Source organism: Ictalurus punctatus, chromosome 13 (genome assembly GCF_001660625.3).
Source record: "Ictalurus punctatus breed USDA103 chromosome 13, Coco_2.0, whole genome shotgun sequence".
In the NCBI taxonomy this organism is placed as follows: Eukaryota; Metazoa; Chordata; class Actinopteri; order Siluriformes; family Ictaluridae; genus Ictalurus; species Ictalurus punctatus.
The window spans coordinates 21,429,234-21,448,304 of NC_030428.2; the positions used below are offsets into that span (position 1 = coordinate 21,429,234).

The window sequence follows — 19,071 nt, forward strand, 5'->3', positions numbered from 1 at the left end:
TGCCACTGGTGTGCTATCCTCAAGGGTACACATTTCAAAACCTTTAGCATCTAACGTATCTTTTACCTAAAAAGGGGCATGTAGTGTACATTTAAGTGCTTCATCCTGGTCAGAGTTGCAGCTGATCCAGATCCAAACCTGGGAACACTGAGTGTGAGGCAGGAGTACGCCCTGGATGCACATTCACACACTCATTCACACCTAGGGTCAATTTAAGCGTGCGAGACCCACAAATACAGGAACGACACATAGACAATAAACCGAGCTCAGGATAAATAAATCAATTCGTCACAAAAATAAATCATGTGTTTGTGTGTATACAGTACTTTCTTCCTGATCTGGAAACTTGAATCATTTCAAACTCTCTGTATGACTCAAAAGGCTGATCCATTAGACTAAGCCTACTTCATGTGAAATATTTCTAACGAGGAAGCTGGTGCTTCAAAACATGGCCACCTGCGAGGCATGAAACTCAGCCAGAGCAGAAGAAGTGAAATGAAATCCAGATTACTCACAAACAAAACATAAAACTTCTAATTAAACAGCAACCAGGTGAGAAGTAGAGATTTTTGGAGCATTTAATGCACAGCCTCCATACTGGTGGACGTCTGAGCCATTAATGGCTTGAAGAAATGTTGACAATGACAAATACAATAACTACTAGGACATGTTAATGCGTCTGTGTAAAAAAAAGGCTTGCTGAAGGTCTAAATTTGGACTAACTTCCATTTCCTTTATCTTGTTATTGTATGTAAACCGCTGATTAAGGTTTTTAATTACACCTTTGTTTTGCAGCCATTCATTAGCTCAAGGCTCTCAAGTTGCTTCCTGACAGCAAAAGTGCAGAGTCTATTTTAAGGTGGAATTAATATCAGCTTGTTGAAATGTTTGCACAGAAAATATCACCATATCATCTATAATTCAGAGGAGGCTGTGCTAGTGCAGCATTCACAGCTCAACCTCTATAAAGCACAGTCAGTACCCAGGATGTTGACCATATTTGGGCAGGAAGAAAGCGGAAGCTGCTTAGTATCCCACACACTCATGCGGTGAGCAGGAGGCAGACAGTGGAGGCTGGTTCTGGCAACACTGACATCACCAAAAAGCCATTTTAGGACAGCGCTATTGCTCGCTCTTACACTCTCTTTCCACAGTTTGCCTTTCTCTGCAGCAGAACAGAGTGTACTAAGGCGTGTGTGCTCTATTTTTAGAGCAGCGTTATCCTCGGGAAGGCTACGTTCTTGCATGCGTGCACGGGTGTTGAGCGCCGGAGCTCCACGCAACTCCTTTCACACGGCGAGGTTACACAAGGGACAGGGAGATGACACCAAATAATGAGACTGTCAGTTTTACCAGTCAAGGTTTCTCCATAACTACTTAAGTAAGGGAATCCTGACACATACACTGGTGGGTTTTGTTTTTTGTTTTACAGATAAAAGATGTATTGGTTATCTTGCAGAGTCCGAAGTATTATTCACAACAGTCGTTTACAGCGACCTCTTGATCCGTACAGCTGATGCAGTACACATTAACAAGAGTAATGGATTCGTCTGCATAATGCAGGAACTTGACACCTTGCCAGAGCCGCTTAGGATGGCTAGGGCACCACATTTTTCATGCCATTTTGCAAGCACAGTCTACACCATTATGCTTTTTTTTTTTTTTGGTCCTACTTTCACATCATTCTCAAGTACTGCTCAATCTGCAATACCTCTCACCACAGTTTCACCTTCTCTCCCTAGAAACCAGTTCCCTATGTGACACTTTCTGACTCATGTAGATATTTTAATTACACAGAGCTGATGCTCGTTTCCTCACGAGTCAGCGGTGGGCGATCAGAGGGTAAAACTTCAATTCAATTCGATTTATTTATGCAGCACTTTTAACAGCAGACATTGTCACAAAGCAGCTTCCCTCATCAACGTCTCTTTTTCTCTCTTGACATGAATAATTTAATTTTTAAAAAAAAACACAAGTCACAGCTTGATAGGTACCCAAAAGTGCAAAGTCCTCCAAAACAGACGCCTTCAGCATATCAACAATTATGCATGTCTTTCCATCCATCCATTCATCCATCCATCCATCCATTTTCCTGTTGAATTAATTGCGATTATAGAAACGATAACATATTCGAATGAGCACATTAATATAAAATTGTGATTTGCCTTGCACCTGGTACTATTGTCAGAGCTTCTGTTATAGAGAATTAATCAACATCCCCATCTTATACCAGGAGATATAGTTGGTTTTATATAGCAGCAAAGATAAAAAGAGAAGGTGTGTGTGAGGGGAGTGGCATCACACGTTTCAGAATGTGAGGACGGAGGAGTCGATAACTGAGATTCACAGCTTATGGCTTAGAGGTTGACAAGATTCATCAATAATGTGACATGTAGAGCGCTTTGTAATTCATTTTCCATAACTGTAATTAATTCTCCGGTCAATGCAGTTTGTACACACATTAAGACACACACATACTGTATACACACACACACACACACACACACACACACACATACACACACACACAGCCTGGATGCACGATTATTCAGGCTTTTTTGCAGTCCTTGACACCAACTCAGACATTTGCTACATACACACTCTTGTTTTTAACAGCCTCTCAAAATCACCCACCCTTCTGGATCAGAGAATCTCTGTGCATAAGCTCTAATAACTCACTTAAGTGCATTATTTGCTGATTATACTCTGGGATTGTGTCCCACCTTATACTTCTTCAATTTCTTCATCTTACTTGAAGGTAAAAGAAGAATAGAAAATGTTTTTTGCAAGACATTAATGCAGGTAGCATCCAAAGATATCTACCATAGGGCAAACAAGAGAAGTGATGCGTGAAGAACAGAAAGAGAAGGGTGTGGCCAGTAGACACATTTTCTTAGAGAGTGTGAGAAAGAGCAGCTGCATTTAGGAGATGTGAAACATTCTGTCCACACACACGCACATGCACACACACAGACACACACATACGCGCTGAGACTGATTCCTGCCTACACTACTGAAAACATACTTTTTGAACCTATATTAAACCTTTACTACTGAAAAACACAAGTTTTATGAATGCATACTGAACAAATACTACTGAAAACACAATCTGGGAACCTATACTGAACAAATACTACAGGATAACTTGTGAACATATAGTTCATCTATATATCCATCTATACAACTGAACAACACACTTTTGTAAACCTATATTGAATCTTATACTACTAAAAAACACTTCTGTGAACCTATATTACTGAATAATTTAATTTTGGGGAGATACGTATATTGAATGTATTTTACTGAACAAAACAGTTTTGTGAACCTATACTGAAACTATACCACTGAATATCAAACTGTCGAGAACCTACTAAACCTTTAGCAGCCATTTGTGAGTCTACACTGAACCTATACTACTGAACAACACACACTTGTGAACCTATACTGAATCCGTACTACTGAATAACACATTTCTGAATCTAAACAGAATCCATACTACTGAATAACACAAATTCCTACATCTACACTGAATCCATACTACTGAATAACATATTTCTGAATCTATACTGAATCCATACTACTGAATAACACACATTTCTACATCTATACTGAATCCATACCACTGAATCACACACATTTCTACATCTATACTGAATCCATACCACTGAATAACACACATTTCTGAATGTATACTGAATCCATACTACTGAATAACATATTTCTGAATCTATTCTGAATCCATACTACTGAATACCACACATTTCTAAATATATACAGAATCCATACTACTGAATAACACACATTTCTGAATGTATACTGAATCCATACTACTGAATAACACACATTTTGAAATCTATACTGAATCCATAATACTGAAAAACAATTTTTGCTGGAGGTTTTCTTTAAAAAGAAAAAAACAAACACCTGCCTGTCTCCATTAATAAAAAATCTCAGCTGATGTCATCATAGAGGTAAAGACAAAATTTCCAATAATGGTAAAGTGTACTAAATAAACATTAACAGAAATACAACCTGACACAAAATGAAAGCTGATGCTACTGTGACCTGTAAGAGGTCTGACAAAGCCTCTGCAATGAATAATACAGTCAGAAAGGAGCTCCCACTCCCCTTTCTTTTTCCAATGAGATTTAGTATCAGAATTAGATTTGCTTTAAGAAGCAGGATGAAGAGAGCTGGCACTGCAGCGCTTCCACACAACTCCATCACACCGTGTGAATCTTTGCCCTGATATCAATAGATACAGTGCTGAAAGCTGCCGAAAGCCAATTTACTCAGTGACCAAAAGCTACTGGACTTTGAAGCAACCTAATGCAAGTTTCATCTCTGTTCATTTATAAACGTCAAAGTTATAGCATCCAGTACATCACTATACAATCCATGTTCCTTCCCTATAAATTGTACTGGAGACTTAAGAATTATACAAATTACAAATGCTGCACTGTTATGGACCAGCGTACGAGAGTTGTACAATAAAGGATGCCATGATTGTTATTGCTTTAAAGGTGCAGTTAGCAATATCTGAGAGTGTTCCTAGACTGATAATATACACGTATAATTTCAAAAACACTGTGAAACTGTGATTTGCAATATTGCCATCCAATGGATCTCACTAGGTTCTCCGTTTCAGGCTTCTATTTACACTTCCTGACTGAAAAATTAGCCCCACCCTCACCTAGAACAGAACTCAACCCCAGCCCCACTCCTGGGGTAGTTGTGAGAAAGGTTTCAATATTGTAAATGCCTTTGACAGGCAGTAGAGGTCTCTAAAAATGACTTATTTTTTCTTCAGTAAGCACACTGTTATTGAGATACAGGACATAATGTATAACTGCTGACAGGATTCTGCATTTCAACTATATCATTATAAGATATTCAAGACAACTTTAAAGCATAAACATTGCATTATGCGTTCTCAAATTCTCATACAGTAAATCTTGTATACTGTAGGTCTTCGGCTTGCCCATCATTAGTTATTGTGTGAAGTACAGGGCTATGGACATCAAAATATTGCAATCATATAAAATACATGTCATTTCAAAACAATCAATATTTCCTATGTTGAGATTTCAATCAAGGAAAGATAATGTTCTCACTCATCTGATGTAAAGTAAACCTATATGCAAGAAAGGCATGACTTTTGTGGTAACCACTTACAAACATGCCTTCTGGATAAAACAGAATAGCAGACAGCGCGAAAAAGGATGCAAGGTTTTTGTGCTTACTTAGTTTACCGTGTTTGTATTTGAGTTTTAAGATGGCTGCACTATGAATTATGCATCAGACATTTTCACACAATCCCCAAAATGAACGCTGTTGGAGTCTTTTGCAAAGTCCTGGGCACTGCATGGGGCACTGCAGCTATGGTCTATAACTCACCAAGGTCCTTAGAGCCGTGACTCTCGCTGGCCAGTTCACCCATCCGGACCAGGGCGTCGAAGTAGCCTTTTGCTGCAAATGTCACACCTGAAAACATGGAAGCATTTGGGACATCAGAAACGGGAATGTTCTAGATCTCTATGACCCTCGGGCATCCCTATATCCTTAATGGCTTCCTTAACCTATTGGGACAGGTGTGGGGAAAACCTAAAGATCTACGGTATATTCCATGATGGATAGGCGCGGCTTGGGATTGGGCTGCGATGCACAAAATGCAGGAATATGAAATGCCAATCTGTGCAGTCCTGCCACAAATGAGCACCGAGTCTCACCTGTAGTAAGCAGCCAGAAGAACACAGCAGCTTAGCAGACATACAGTCTGAACTCATAAGAAGGAGGATATTTTAGCTAGGGCAGAAGAAGATACACTCTGACCTAATTGGCAATAATAGTTCAGAAAATCATGAAAAAATAACTCCAACTCAGACCTCACAGTGTCTTGGACACTAATGAAAGCTTCTGCAGCGCAGCATAATCTACAGCGCAATATGAAATGGTGAGTGGAAGAGGTGGATGTAGTGCACGCAAGCTCCTGATTCAGTCAGGTACAGACTACAGACTCATCATCCAGCACTGATGGAAGGCCATGACAAGCATTTCCTGTTTAAGGGGAGATTAGGGGCTGAAAACTGGGGGGCTTTGTTGCTCCATTACTCCAAATGGAAAGCCTATGTGGTGAAGAGCGTGCTAGGGAGGGGGCTCTGGGGAAAAGAAAAAAGAAATATGAACAGAGCTCACAGTGGCGTGACTTTTGCCAAAAGCAAATGAACTGGTTTAAAAGGGGTTAAACAATGCGACCACCAGGACCACTTCAGTCTCCCATATCATTTTAACCACACTACATCCAATGATTTACAACATTTCTACCATATCCCTTAGTCAGAATGCCAGATGCAAAAGCACAAAGGGTTAATGGTAGCTGCTCAAATCAAAGCAACCAGCAACTATACTATGCTCAGATCTATTGTGCAAAGTGGCTCAGATAAAATCTAAAACAGTGATTCATAATGAATCTGCTTCAGTCCTGGGGCTGAAAACCCACTGCCCTTCACAGATCAATCTGATTAATAAAAGAAAACTCAGAAAATTAGCAGATGAGATGGAACGGGTATAAAAACATCTGGAAAACCTCATTAAATTCCCAATTATCCTATTTGGACCCATGGAGAAACTGATTTACATGACATTCTTTTCAGTCTATTAAAAATATTCAGAAAGCCCATCTGCACTGGTGAATTGGTACAGGATTTCTGTTCTCAGTCTGGGAGATTTGCTATATTTACTATTCCAGTGAAGAGATCCTTCAACCCACAGTGGCACTGGCCCAGGCAGGGCTGGCATGATGGAAAGCAATTCCCACTCTGGGCTTCAGGACTATTTTTAACTCATCAGGCTGCTTGAGTGTATACACACACACACACACACACACACACACACACACACACACACACACACAGTTATTTTCTACAGCTGCTAGGTGAAGTGTAGTGCATTTCCACAAACTAGATTTTAACTAAATTTGGTACATAGTGTTCATTATAAATTACAGTACTGTGCAAAAGTTTTAGGCACATGCAAAGAAATGCTGTAGATGTAAAGATGCCTTCAAAAATAATGAAATCAAATGTTTCTTCATTAAAAAATAAATTCCATACAGAGCAGTAAACAGTAAATGAAACAAAGTAAATATTTGGTGTGACAAAAAATAAAAACAGTAGTCTCCGGTACAATTAGTGCAGTTTTATAAGGAAATGAGGTGTAAGTTTTATTGAGCATCTTGCGGAACCAGACACGGTTCTTCTGGAGACTTTGACTGTCGCACTTGCTTCTTATTTTTGCAGCAAAACCCAGCAGCCTTCATTGTGTTTTTTTTTGTCTGAAAAGTGTCTCTTACCACGTAATATGCTGCTTTCTTTACTGACATACAAAGATTTTACTGCAACATTTATTTTGTGATAGAAAACTAATGTTTGGGAATCTAAAATGTTTTTTTGTATTGACTTGATAATGTAGAAGTCATGAAATAACAAATCTATAACAAAGTTTGTACTAAAAAAAAATGTGTGCCTATATCTTTTGCACAGTACTGTAAATCAAAACTTTTCATTTAAATTCATATCGTAACTACTGAGTCCACTGGGTTTGCAGTTATTTCTAACAGTAAATACTTTACAAGCGAAACAATCATATTGTCTTCCCATTTGTCAGACTTTTTAATTATTAAGGATTATTATTGTAGACACTTAATTATGCTATGGCAGATTTATGCTGTGATTATGCTATGATTTACGTGATACACTCCCTGTGGTATACACTAACAAGAAATACATCTGGAATGACCTGATAAAAAAAAAAAAAAAACTGCTTGTCCTTGTACTTCTTACAGGTTTCAGCCAAGCTTGTCCTGGATACTCAAGTGCACTGTTCCATTTTCTTCCTTCTATGAGACTGTGCTAATGCTCACATACCAGCCTGGCCTATTTCTGCCTGCTCCGTGTTCCACTTTGCCTTCCCTGTTTCCCAGGACACAACATTGCGATGCCTGCATCACTATGACTGTGTCTTGTCCATGTGCAACCTGACGTCCACTTATACAAACCAAAACAAAAATATGGAGTCCATCAGACAAACTGACGCGATGGTTAATGAAGCCATGCATGGGTGAGAGGGATGCCAGGGGGTGCAGATGGATTTTGACGTGGAACATTTCATGACGTAATCAGTACAACAGAGGAAGCCGAAGTCCCCACAGACAATAAGACATATTTTAACATACAGTACATTTACAACATATAACACAGCATTGCGTCCTTATATCCAAAAATAAGCTTTGAATTCTTGAAGCTTACCAAGAATTCAGCAAGCCAAAGAGTGTGTACTGTATACTGTATGCTCACCAGTCCCTTTACGGTTTCAGCTTGTACGCATGCAACTGACCAAGCAAATGAGCTGGACAAATACCTGAGAGAGAAAACGTGATTGGATAATAGACAATTGGTGACGATGTACTCACTAGAAAGAGCCTTCTCGTACGTCTTCCCCATGGCTACAAAGTTCCTCAAGCAGGGGTTAAACTGCTCCATGATGGACTGAAAGAGAAACAGAGGCTTTGGTAAGCACATAGGCAGTCAACACTTACACACATAGAACTATCAACACAGAGGAAAAGCCAACCTCACAAGTATACAGTCACTGAAACAGAGAATATAATGGGATCCCTAGACATACTAACAAATCCAAGCTATCAACCGTTTTCTGGTATTGTGGTGGTTGTTCAATATAGAAACACTGCAAGAATTCTTTAACTTTAACCAAACAGAAATAACTACTGTACAGTGATGATGTATCATTTTTCATCTTCCCTTTTCACCTTGAGTATTTTCTTCAACTGTTTCTCGTTCAATCCCCTCAAGTGGCTTTGCTGCTTGCCAGGCTGCCACTGTAAATAAGAATTTGTGTTGATATACTGGCATGTCCAAGTATACTTGTCAAGTGACTTTTACCTTACTTTTAGATACATGCACTTATATCTACAGTTGCAATCAAAATTATTCAACCCCCATTGCAAATCGAGTTTATTGTCAAAATTGACAGCTTTCAGCTGTTTGTAATGAACAAATCAAACAAAAGCAATTGAAATAGTTCAACACAACGGATGCGTCAATTGGTTTCCCCAAATTCAACTGAAAATGCAACTTATAATGACTTCTCCAGTTTCCAAGGGTTAGGGTTAGGGTTTCCCACCCCCTGAACATAATCCCTCACAACAGCACAAATATTCAAAACAGGTGTTGTCTCAAGCACACCTGATGCAACTAATCAAGGGCTTCATTAGTTACCAGGTGTGCTTGAGCTGGAACATATGAAAAACCTGAACTGACTAGGGGCAGAAAATTCATGAAATACGTGGACGGGGCAGAAAAAGGAAGCTATCAATAGCTACAACCAGAGATCTGAGAAGGCAGATTGTGAAAAATCCTCGATTGACTGCAAAAGACCTGCAGCAAGACTTGGTGGCAACAGGCACTGAGGTTTCAGTGAGTACAGTAAGATGCTTACTAAACACAGAAGGTTTTCATGCCAGAACTCCAAGACGTACACCACTACTGACCCAAAAGCACAAGAAAAGTTGGATCAAAATCATATCAATAATGCACAGAAGTTTTGGGATTCAGTTCTGTGGAGTGATGAAACAAAACTGGAACTTTTCAGCATGATGGATCAGCTTTATGTCTGGAGGAAGAAGATTGAAGAAAGAATACTCTGTCCACAGTCAAGCATGGTGGTGGCTCGGTGATGCTCTGGGGCTGCTTTGCATCCTCTGGGACTGTAAACCTGCAGTGTGTGGAAGGCAAGATGTATTCATTGAAGTACCAGGAAATTGGACCTTCCAACAGGACAATGATCCCAAGCATACCTACAAATTCCACCAAGGCTTGGTTGCAGAAGAAGTCCTGGAAGATTCTACAGGGCTATCACAGTCACCTGACTTGAACAGCATAGAAAATCTCTGGTGGGATTTGAAGAAGGAAGTTGCAGCACACAAACCCAAGAATATTACTGACCTGGAGGCCATTGCTCATGAGGAATGGGCTAAGATTCCTCAGGAACGCTGCCAGAAGCTCTGCATCTTGGTTGCAGCAGGTCATAACAACAAAAAGGTGCTCTACTAAGTACTAAAGATGCTTGCCATGAAGGGGTTGAATAATTTTGAAACTGGAGAAGTCATTATAAGTTGCATTTTCAGTTTAATTTGGGGAAACCACTTGACGCATTCGTTATGTTGAACTGTTTCAATTGCTTTTGTTCGATTTGTTCATTGCAAACAGCTGAAAGTCTGTAAATTTTAACAATAAACCTGATTTGCAAAGGGGGTTGAATGATTTTGATTGCAACTGTAAGTGTACTAAATACTCAAGTCTATTTACATTAGGTCCTAATTCATTAAAGTTATGTTAAACTTAAGGTGGTGATATGAATCAGGAATAGGAGAAATATCTTGTTTTATCAGTACTACAATTTTTCTTACGGTTTTATATGCTTCAGTTGAGAATAATATGCAATTGGATCTCAACACCAACACGCATCTGCTTCACTTAACATCTTCACTCATTCCCAGCACCTAAAACTAAGAAGTGTCTCATGCACATGTCTCCAGCACAGTTTCTACCCAGAAATCACTGCAGTTTCTGATTGAGGCCACTGAAGTTTCCTCTGATGATTCACATATTGTACACACACACATTCAGAAGTGGGCACTCACACACAGAGGGGCTGCTGAGTATGGAGTGAGGAGGCACCAGGTTGCGTGGTGAACCACGCTCCTACGCTGACTCACCCGATCCCACGTTCACAGCTGCCCTTTCGAGTCCATTTGTTCCTTCTAAAACCCCTTGTGATAGAAAAACTCTCCGCATTCCATTTGAGCGTCCTGATCAGAATAATCTCCCTCCTCTTGAACATCTGCTGCACACAGAATAAAGTATGACCTTTTCCCTTTACAAGTGGTCTTGTCTTTATTTCACAGGCTTTTCTTTGGCATGGCAAAGAAGTGTGAAGTGTGAATCATGAAAAGCACTTTCTATCAGAGGAATTCAGAACTAAAGGAAAAGAGAAGGAAACAATTCCAATAAAGCAGCAGAATGTACCAACTGTAAGAAAAGGTTAATGAGAGCATGAGTGTGTGAACATCAAACGCTCCACTTGAGATGTTTTGTGAAGTGAAGCTGTTGGTGAACTAAACTAGTTCAATGCCTCCTACTGTTCCACTTCTTAGAAAACAAGATTCAGGTTTATAAAAAAAACAAAAAAACAAAACAAAACAAAACAAAAAAGAACAAAAGAGGGCAAAAGTGTGTGATGTGTAGACTATGCAGCAGTGGATTTAGCAATATGTTTGTTTTTTTTAAGAAAAAAAAATACTATTACAATTATAGTCGATTAGCAATAACTGTTTTGTCCTGTTTTTTTGTTTGTTTGTTTTGTTTTGTCATACATGCTTCTACTCAGCTGAAGATTAGTATTATAAAATCAATCCAAACAGAGAGAAGGAAATTTAATCTAAATAGCTTAATATCCTGTTTGCACCCCATTTCTGTAATAACTTTAAAATGATTTGGCTTTTCAAATGCATTAGTACAAATGGTGCTATTTTGAGGAATATCATTTCATAAAATTGGATTTGTTTTTGTTTTATAATTAATAAAATAAGTTCTCAAAGAGGAGAAACAGCAGAGACATCTAACCTCAAAAACACACCAAAAAACAATCAGATAAAACGTTCATGTTTCAAGAAGATCCTGAAGAACATCACATTCCGCTGAGAGCAGAAATCCGAAACAGCTATACATGGGCCAATAGTATACCAACAATACACTGTTAAAATCCACAGCTACAATTAACAAAGATAAGAAATATAACAAGGCAGGAAAACAGGGCAGCAATCCATCATAGAGCCTAGCTCATGGATGCACTCGCTCACACACATACACATAGGAGGAAACTAAAGTAGCCAGAGGTGAGAGGAACCCCATCACACCAAGAGAAACTCCATTCAGGCAAACCTGAGCCTGAGGCAGCGACACTACCCGCTGTGCCACAGCGCCGCCCTCATCTCAGCTTCTCATCAGTAATGCAATCTATCGGCCATTCCACAAAAGAAGCTCAGCTGAGCCTTTTTTCCAGCTGTGATAATTAGCCTGACAGCACTGGCTGCTGTCAGCCGACTCACAGAGCCAAACACTTAAAAAAAGGAGGAAGCTAAAATGTAATCTGTGAGGCACACAGAAGCATGAAGAGCTAGAGTGCAAGAAATTCAGGATTTGGCTCGACAGACGCACAGCTGATCACAAATCAGACTCCAGAGAGAACTTTGATTCAAGCAGCATGTCCCGTGTTACATCCTTGCATGACTGACAAGAAAAAAGATCTAAAGAGTCGTACAGAAAGGAATGCAGACTAACAGACACTCTCAGAGGTCAGATCAGGGTAGGGATTTTGTAGGGATGCACCGAAGTGAAAATTCTTGGCCGAAGCCGAATATAATGAAAAACTTGGCCGAAAGTCGAAGGCCGAATACCGAACACGTTTTTTTGTGTTTTTTCCATTTATTTTGCCATCTTTTTCAACATTTCATAAATTAAATAGTCAAAATGTGCTTTTTACTGTTTTGTCTTGCTTGTCAAAGAAAAAAATCAATTACAAAAACTACAATTTCAAAATATTTATTTAACACTGAACATTTTTTTTCATTCCAGCAGGCATAGGCTACCAACAAGGCACAATATAACTTTAAATAAATAAATGAGTAAAATAAAAATATTTGTATGTGGTCATCTTTGAGCCCCCTTGAATAGCCGATGTTAGGCCTATAACTGACTGCTGAACGAATGGAACACTCTGTAGCTTACAACAAAAAGTGCATTAAAAAGTGCATTGACAAGAGTGCAGAAAACGGTTCTATTGGGTTCTATATGGCTGATTATATTGGGGATATATACCGCTCGCGTCGCTGTACACCTTGCGGAGTGTTATAGTAGATATAGTGTAGTTAGATACGTTGATAATATTATGTTCCTTGATAGATTTAGTTAGTTTAAACTATAGATTAGTTCATTTAGTCCCCGCTGGTTTTTCCGCTCCCTGTCCATAGTACTAGTTCACGTTTCTTGTTAGAACTAGTTCATGTTTCTTGTTTTGTGCTTTGACCCTGTTTTCTGTGACCGCGACTTTGATTCCTGCTTTGCCCCATTTATGCCTGTTTGCCGCTTGCCTGATAACCCTTTGCCTGTCTTGACTAAATTTTTTGGATTTGGATTTGTCTGCCTGCCCTTAAATAAATACGTCTTTACCTGCTTCTGTACTCTACTCCCTTACGTCTCGCGACATGACAGAAACATGCTCCGGAACAGAAAAAAAACAAACGCACGTATCCAGGGTAAACATCCAAAGAGCACGTAGCTCGTGCACGTAGCTCGTGCATGCGCGCACCCCCTCATCGAGGTCGTGACATTCGTGCGTCTCACTCTGGTTGCTAGGCTATTTTGTCACGTCATCAAACACGTCATTGTTCAGTCGAATTTATTCGGCCTTTTCACTTATTCCTTTCACTTATTTTCACTTTATTAATTTTGCTTGCCGAACATTCGGTATATCCCTAGCCTTTTGTATATCAATGTGCAATAAGATTAAATGACAGCCATTCAGGAAAAATAAAACTAATCAATAATACAATAAGTAAAATGAAATAAGCTTCCACTATAAATCTATCAACTACTTCAATACAAAATTATAATTAACTCAGTGGTGCTTTAAAGGTCAAGTGTCCAAGGTATTGAGTTGAATTTCTGAGCCCTTGAACGGGGATCCTTAACCCTCAGCTGCCTTGGAATTAGATCTTTTTTTCTCCCCAATTTGGTAACCTGCCAATTCCAACCCACCATCTTGCTCTCCCCTATCACACAACAGCTACCAAACAGGAAGGGTTAAGGCTAACACATGCTTCCTCAGAGACGTGTGAAGCCAGTCAACTGTACCTCTGGTCATGATTAATCACATGCGTAAAACAAGAGCTATCTGCCCTTTTACAATACGATCTCACAGAGATTGATGATTGGCTAGTGTCACTGTGATTGACAGAGGAGAGACAGTAATATCATTCCTCCCACCCACAGAGCACAAGCAATTTTTCTTCCTTGGCTCCTGGCCATAAATGGCTGCACGATTTGACCTCCTGATGATAGAGCAAATGATTTCTGTTCCAACGCTCAACAGCCTGGAAGCAAGTCTAATTTGACATATTTTCTGAATCTGCTTATATTTTATCTCATGAATATGTATGATATTGATTGACACAACACAGACCTTGTACGCGAACAGAGAACTTACTGTAGCTTGTGTTAAAGCAGGTTGTTATTTAATCTCTGTAAGCTTCTGCTGCCAACTTATGTCAAACATCAGACAATCGGTTTGGCCACTGAGAGGAAGTCGAAATTGTATCAGTATCAGGTATCAGAGCTGTATAATTGGGGCCGTTTGGTGCATCCGTACTTTTTAAACTTTCCCCTTAAACTTTTCCCTTTCACCTTCATGGATGAAAAGCTTGGACTAGATACGGCACAAATGATATAAAGGAACATAACAGTGGTACTTAAGGTGAAATCTTATATATAAATTAGATTTAAATGTACACTATCTTCTAGCTCCTTTAACTGATGGAACAAAACTGGTGGTATGAACCCAGTGACAATCATTTGCATTCTTGTTTGTTTTTTTTTTACACTATATGGCACTTGTAATGGTAACATTTCTTCTGCATACTTTCACATTATAATAAATCGTTGACTCGATAGCCTTTTTAAAATAAATAAATAAATAAAACTAATGATGCGTTCCTTATATCATCGTATCCCATCACAGTTCACTGATCACTGAATCCATTAGTGTCCACAGCAAGCACAAATCTCATGGCTAAAGCATCGTCGCTCCATCAGGCCCTGGGAGACTTAGTGATGTGAACACACATCACATGCGCATATTGCCATTTACATTTCAGATGAGTTCTTATCTACTGTGGGAGTGTGTGCCGCCTCCGCACAACTGCGCCAGCATGAATCCCACCTCACTGAGGTGAAGGAGAAGACTTCCGTGCCCATATTTGGTCGTGTCGGAATTCCCCCGCAGTCCTTTCTTTCTCTGCTGCAGTTTATTCGCATTCTCGGCACGTTCAGGCTATACCATCACAGCCCAGCCAGAGGGGGAGTTCAGATGAAGCCATTAGGAGCGACTGTTCATTATCGGAATGCACGGCAGCAGAGGAACCCCATCCAGAGGAACACGGCGATCCATTCAGAGAAAAGCAACAGTGGCTTGTGTGAATCAGTTTGACGAGTGAGAAGGCACACACACAAACACACAAACACACACACACAGCCTAATTTGCATGATAACAATGAAAGAGTAAAGCTTTTTCAAGTGCTCATGTGTGTGTACACGTGATCTGGGACAAATTGAGAAGTGTGTGCTGTTATTCTGCAGTAAGATCAGAGATGAAATGCCTTTACATAGCCTCCTGCAGACTGTATGCATTTGCAATTCTATCAGACACCAAATCCATCTTCATACTCTCTCCATCAGTAAGAATCCTATTACAACCACGCACTATTCTCGTGCTCTCATTTTCTCAATTCTGGAAAAAAGGATGCACAGGGAAGATGGATATTTCCCCTTCCATCCCTCTAATTCCTTTAGTTCAACCCTCAATCCAAAAAAAATTGAGACCAGTCACAATAACTTTTTCCTCATCCTCTGCCAGTCTCATCTCTCACACCCCTCCTCTTTGACCTTGATTGCCCTGGCAGGTTGTCCTACCAATCTGCAATTTTAAACAGCACAGCAGTAGAGAGATTAATCCCATCACTATTCCCTCTTTGCACCAAATTAGTTCCAACATGGCTGCCAAAGGAGCACATTAGTTCACTGTCTAGAAACATTTCAGCCGAAGTGTCACCGCAACGACAATTTAGAGGCTTTGGCTTAAGATGAAGGCTGTACAGCTCTTTATGTGATCCTAGAGACATATTTATATTTGGCTGGTGCAAAACAAGCTACTGAAGAGAGTAAACACTGTTATTTTAGTGGTAGATGGGTCGACACATAATTCGAACAAATACAGATCCTCTTTTTAATGTTTCCTCCAAAGCCACACCCCCAAAACACAGAACAGGACACCTGAATACTAGTGCAAGAAGCAGGTTGTTTTTTTTTTTTGTTTTTTTTTTTTAAACGGATGTCACATTTCCTCCCCCCCACATCAGAACAGCTGGTTCACTTGTCATCTACACAGCATGTATTATGACAATGATGTACATACACACTGACACAGATTTGTAAGTCTTCACAAATGTTGCTGGTCTCATTAAAAACCAACATAATATAAGACGAAGATGAAAACACAAAAAACTGCATCATTTGCACAAATGCCACTGTTGTGTTGAGCTTTTAATAGTGATGTTTTGCAGGCATTTTAATAATCCAGGAATAATGTGACTGCTCATTTGGAAAAAAATGATTTAAGTGAAACTGTCATCTGATCGAACAATGTGTATAGTCTGTTTAAATACATCACAATGCACGGGCTAGATAGACCGAGGGATAGAAATTCAACTAATGCTTCTTGATATCTGTTAAGTTAGGACATTTTATGAGCACTCTGCTGAGACTAACATCAATTAAAACCATTGTTCTCAATATTGGGTCCAGGGATCATCATTTCCACAAAGCATAGCCAAGACTTCATGATTTTTTTACTCTTACAATTACCAAATAAAACCACAACCCACCATTATTATCATCATACGTCAATCTAATAACCGTTTTACTAAAAATGTATTCTGTCAGTGGAACTTTCAGACATAAAATACTCTATGGCTCCAAAAATATAGAAAAAAAATAGAATTGTAAACATTTAAATAATGTGCCTGATGTTTGAAAAATTGGATCATGTTCCTAAAATAAATATCTTCTAAGATGGTCTGTTGAAATATATTAAGCTTTAAGTTAATTAAAAACCACAGTTGGCACTATTCAACACTGCTCATTAAACGCAAGTGCATAAATATGGTTCAGACTGCATACACCGTGGATGGTAATGCATACATTTAGCAAGTTTATATATTAACATATAATTCACACAGAATTTGTAATCAGATCTATGTACACAGGCTGATGGAAATCTTTACGTGCATTAAGGCTCTGTATAAACACAAATATAAGAGTTGATAAGTGTGAAGGATTTCAAACATGCAAAAGATGAGAAAAATGTGGTGTATCTGGTTATAGAGTGACGCATCTCTAGGCATGGTGCCATTTAAACCTGCAGACACTAGAGGAGTTTTGATTAATAAGCTAACCACTATATAAACTCATGTAAATCAATAAGCTCACAGACTGAGCATGTTTGAGTAGAAGGTTTGCCATGGAGTACACAGCTAGTATACAACTAGAGTATACGCTCTAACCCACATATTAATCGATACTGGGACAGACTGGACATATAGTGTATGTACTATGATGACTAAGCCTGTAAGAGCCTGAGCAAATAAACAACACACATTACCAGTGCCAAAGTCACAACGCTACCATCTGTTAGAAGCAGGGTTTGCAGTAAAGTAGGTTAGCATGGTGCCTGATTTAGCTCTTTTCTCTAAGGAAGGTTTGAAAATCCACTCTGTGACCCTGTTCTTCCTAGCCAACAAACGGACAGTGAACAGACAAATACTGATTTATAAAATGCCTCATGATACTTATTTCTGAGTGATTTTTGTCCGTCATGGTTCTATTCCCAGACCTCAAATGAGTGACGTCCAACACATACCACATTCCTTTGGAACAACAATGATGATCTAATCTGTTTTATGCCAAAACACAACCACAACTCAATCTTGATGATATCATATCTAAAGTGTAATAAGGACCATACATTCCAGTCAAGCCACATTTCTAAATCTGTGAAAATTTTATTGTCACTGATTACAGTTGGGTCACTTTTGTCCCCCGCGTTCCTCCTCATCGTCAGACCAGCCCTTATTTGTCTAAACTCAATTACTTTTCCCAGAAATGATCTGCAGTTAGAACTGTCACTGTCCTTTTTCACATGCAGAGATTAAATAAGGGTGTAAATAAACCTCAGAATGATCAAGCATTATATACATACATACATACATACATACATACATATATATAAACTGTGAGAAACGCAGAAATCCTTCATTAGCGTCGACATTTATGTTCAAACATTTCCAAAACCAGCTCTACCGATACCAAACATCGTGTACACATTCACAGGTATCAGGAAGAGAGAACAAACTTGAAGGCATGTCACGTGCAGATGATGTTTACTTTAGAACTGGTACATGTACAAACCTCCTGAGCTTAAGCTACACCATTTGATGTGTGTGACTTGCCAGGTTCACATGTACCTTACATACCTTAAGACACACTTATTCATGCTTACTGTCTTTGAAGGTGATGCTTGGCATTTGTACTGCACTTCATCAATCATGTCAAGAACGTCAAGAACGTCAAGAACAGTGCCTCTGCTACTATATACAGCAGTAAAGAACTGTTGAATAGGACATCAAAGACCTCAATTAAGTCCTCGAATGTGACAGACAAGTGGGAAATCCTTCTTAACGAGATACGATTTGCAAGGATTGACAACACAGTATAAAGGAAAAGATTTTTATTTAGTTGTCTCCAGTACAAAATTTGATACCAATGAGACCATATTCGATTATACACCCCCACTCACAACCACAAGAGTTTGATATACAGCCTACATACTGTGGGACATCAGCTAAGATGGATTCGAACACACACAGACCACAAGATGCCACCAACTCATGCTGGCAGATGCAGACTGAGTCACTCGTGACCACCGACAAGAGGCTTAACACTCAGGGGGAACTGTGAGATTACTAAGCAGCTGCCAGGCCTAACCTCTCCCACACACACACACACACTTTACACAAATCTCTATTTAATTCTCCTATCCAGGACCTGAAAACGTGCCACACTAGGCATAATGACCACATTGATATTGTTTAGTCTGTATTT

The 19,071-nt window shown here is 39.3% G+C and overlaps 1 protein-coding gene across 6 annotated transcripts in view; it reads right to left on the minus strand.

Annotated features, from left to right (window-relative positions):
- The window catches only part of baiap2b (BAR/IMD domain containing adaptor protein 2b), a 61,427-nt gene that overhangs the window by 39,098 nt on the left and 3,258 nt on the right, over positions 1-19,071 (minus strand). For 5 of the 6 annotated variants that reach the window (XM_053685018.1, XM_047159608.2, XM_053685019.1 and 2 more), the window contains exons 2-3: positions 8,471-8,546; positions 5,398-5,484 (exon numbers count right to left, since the gene is read on the minus strand). In XM_053685018.1, the coding sequence (XP_053540993.1) occupies positions 5,398-5,484; positions 8,471-8,546 (163 nt within the window). The remainder of the gene's footprint in view (positions 1-5,397; positions 5,485-8,470; positions 8,547-19,071) is intronic. The other variant, XM_047159610.2, reaches the window with a different exon arrangement.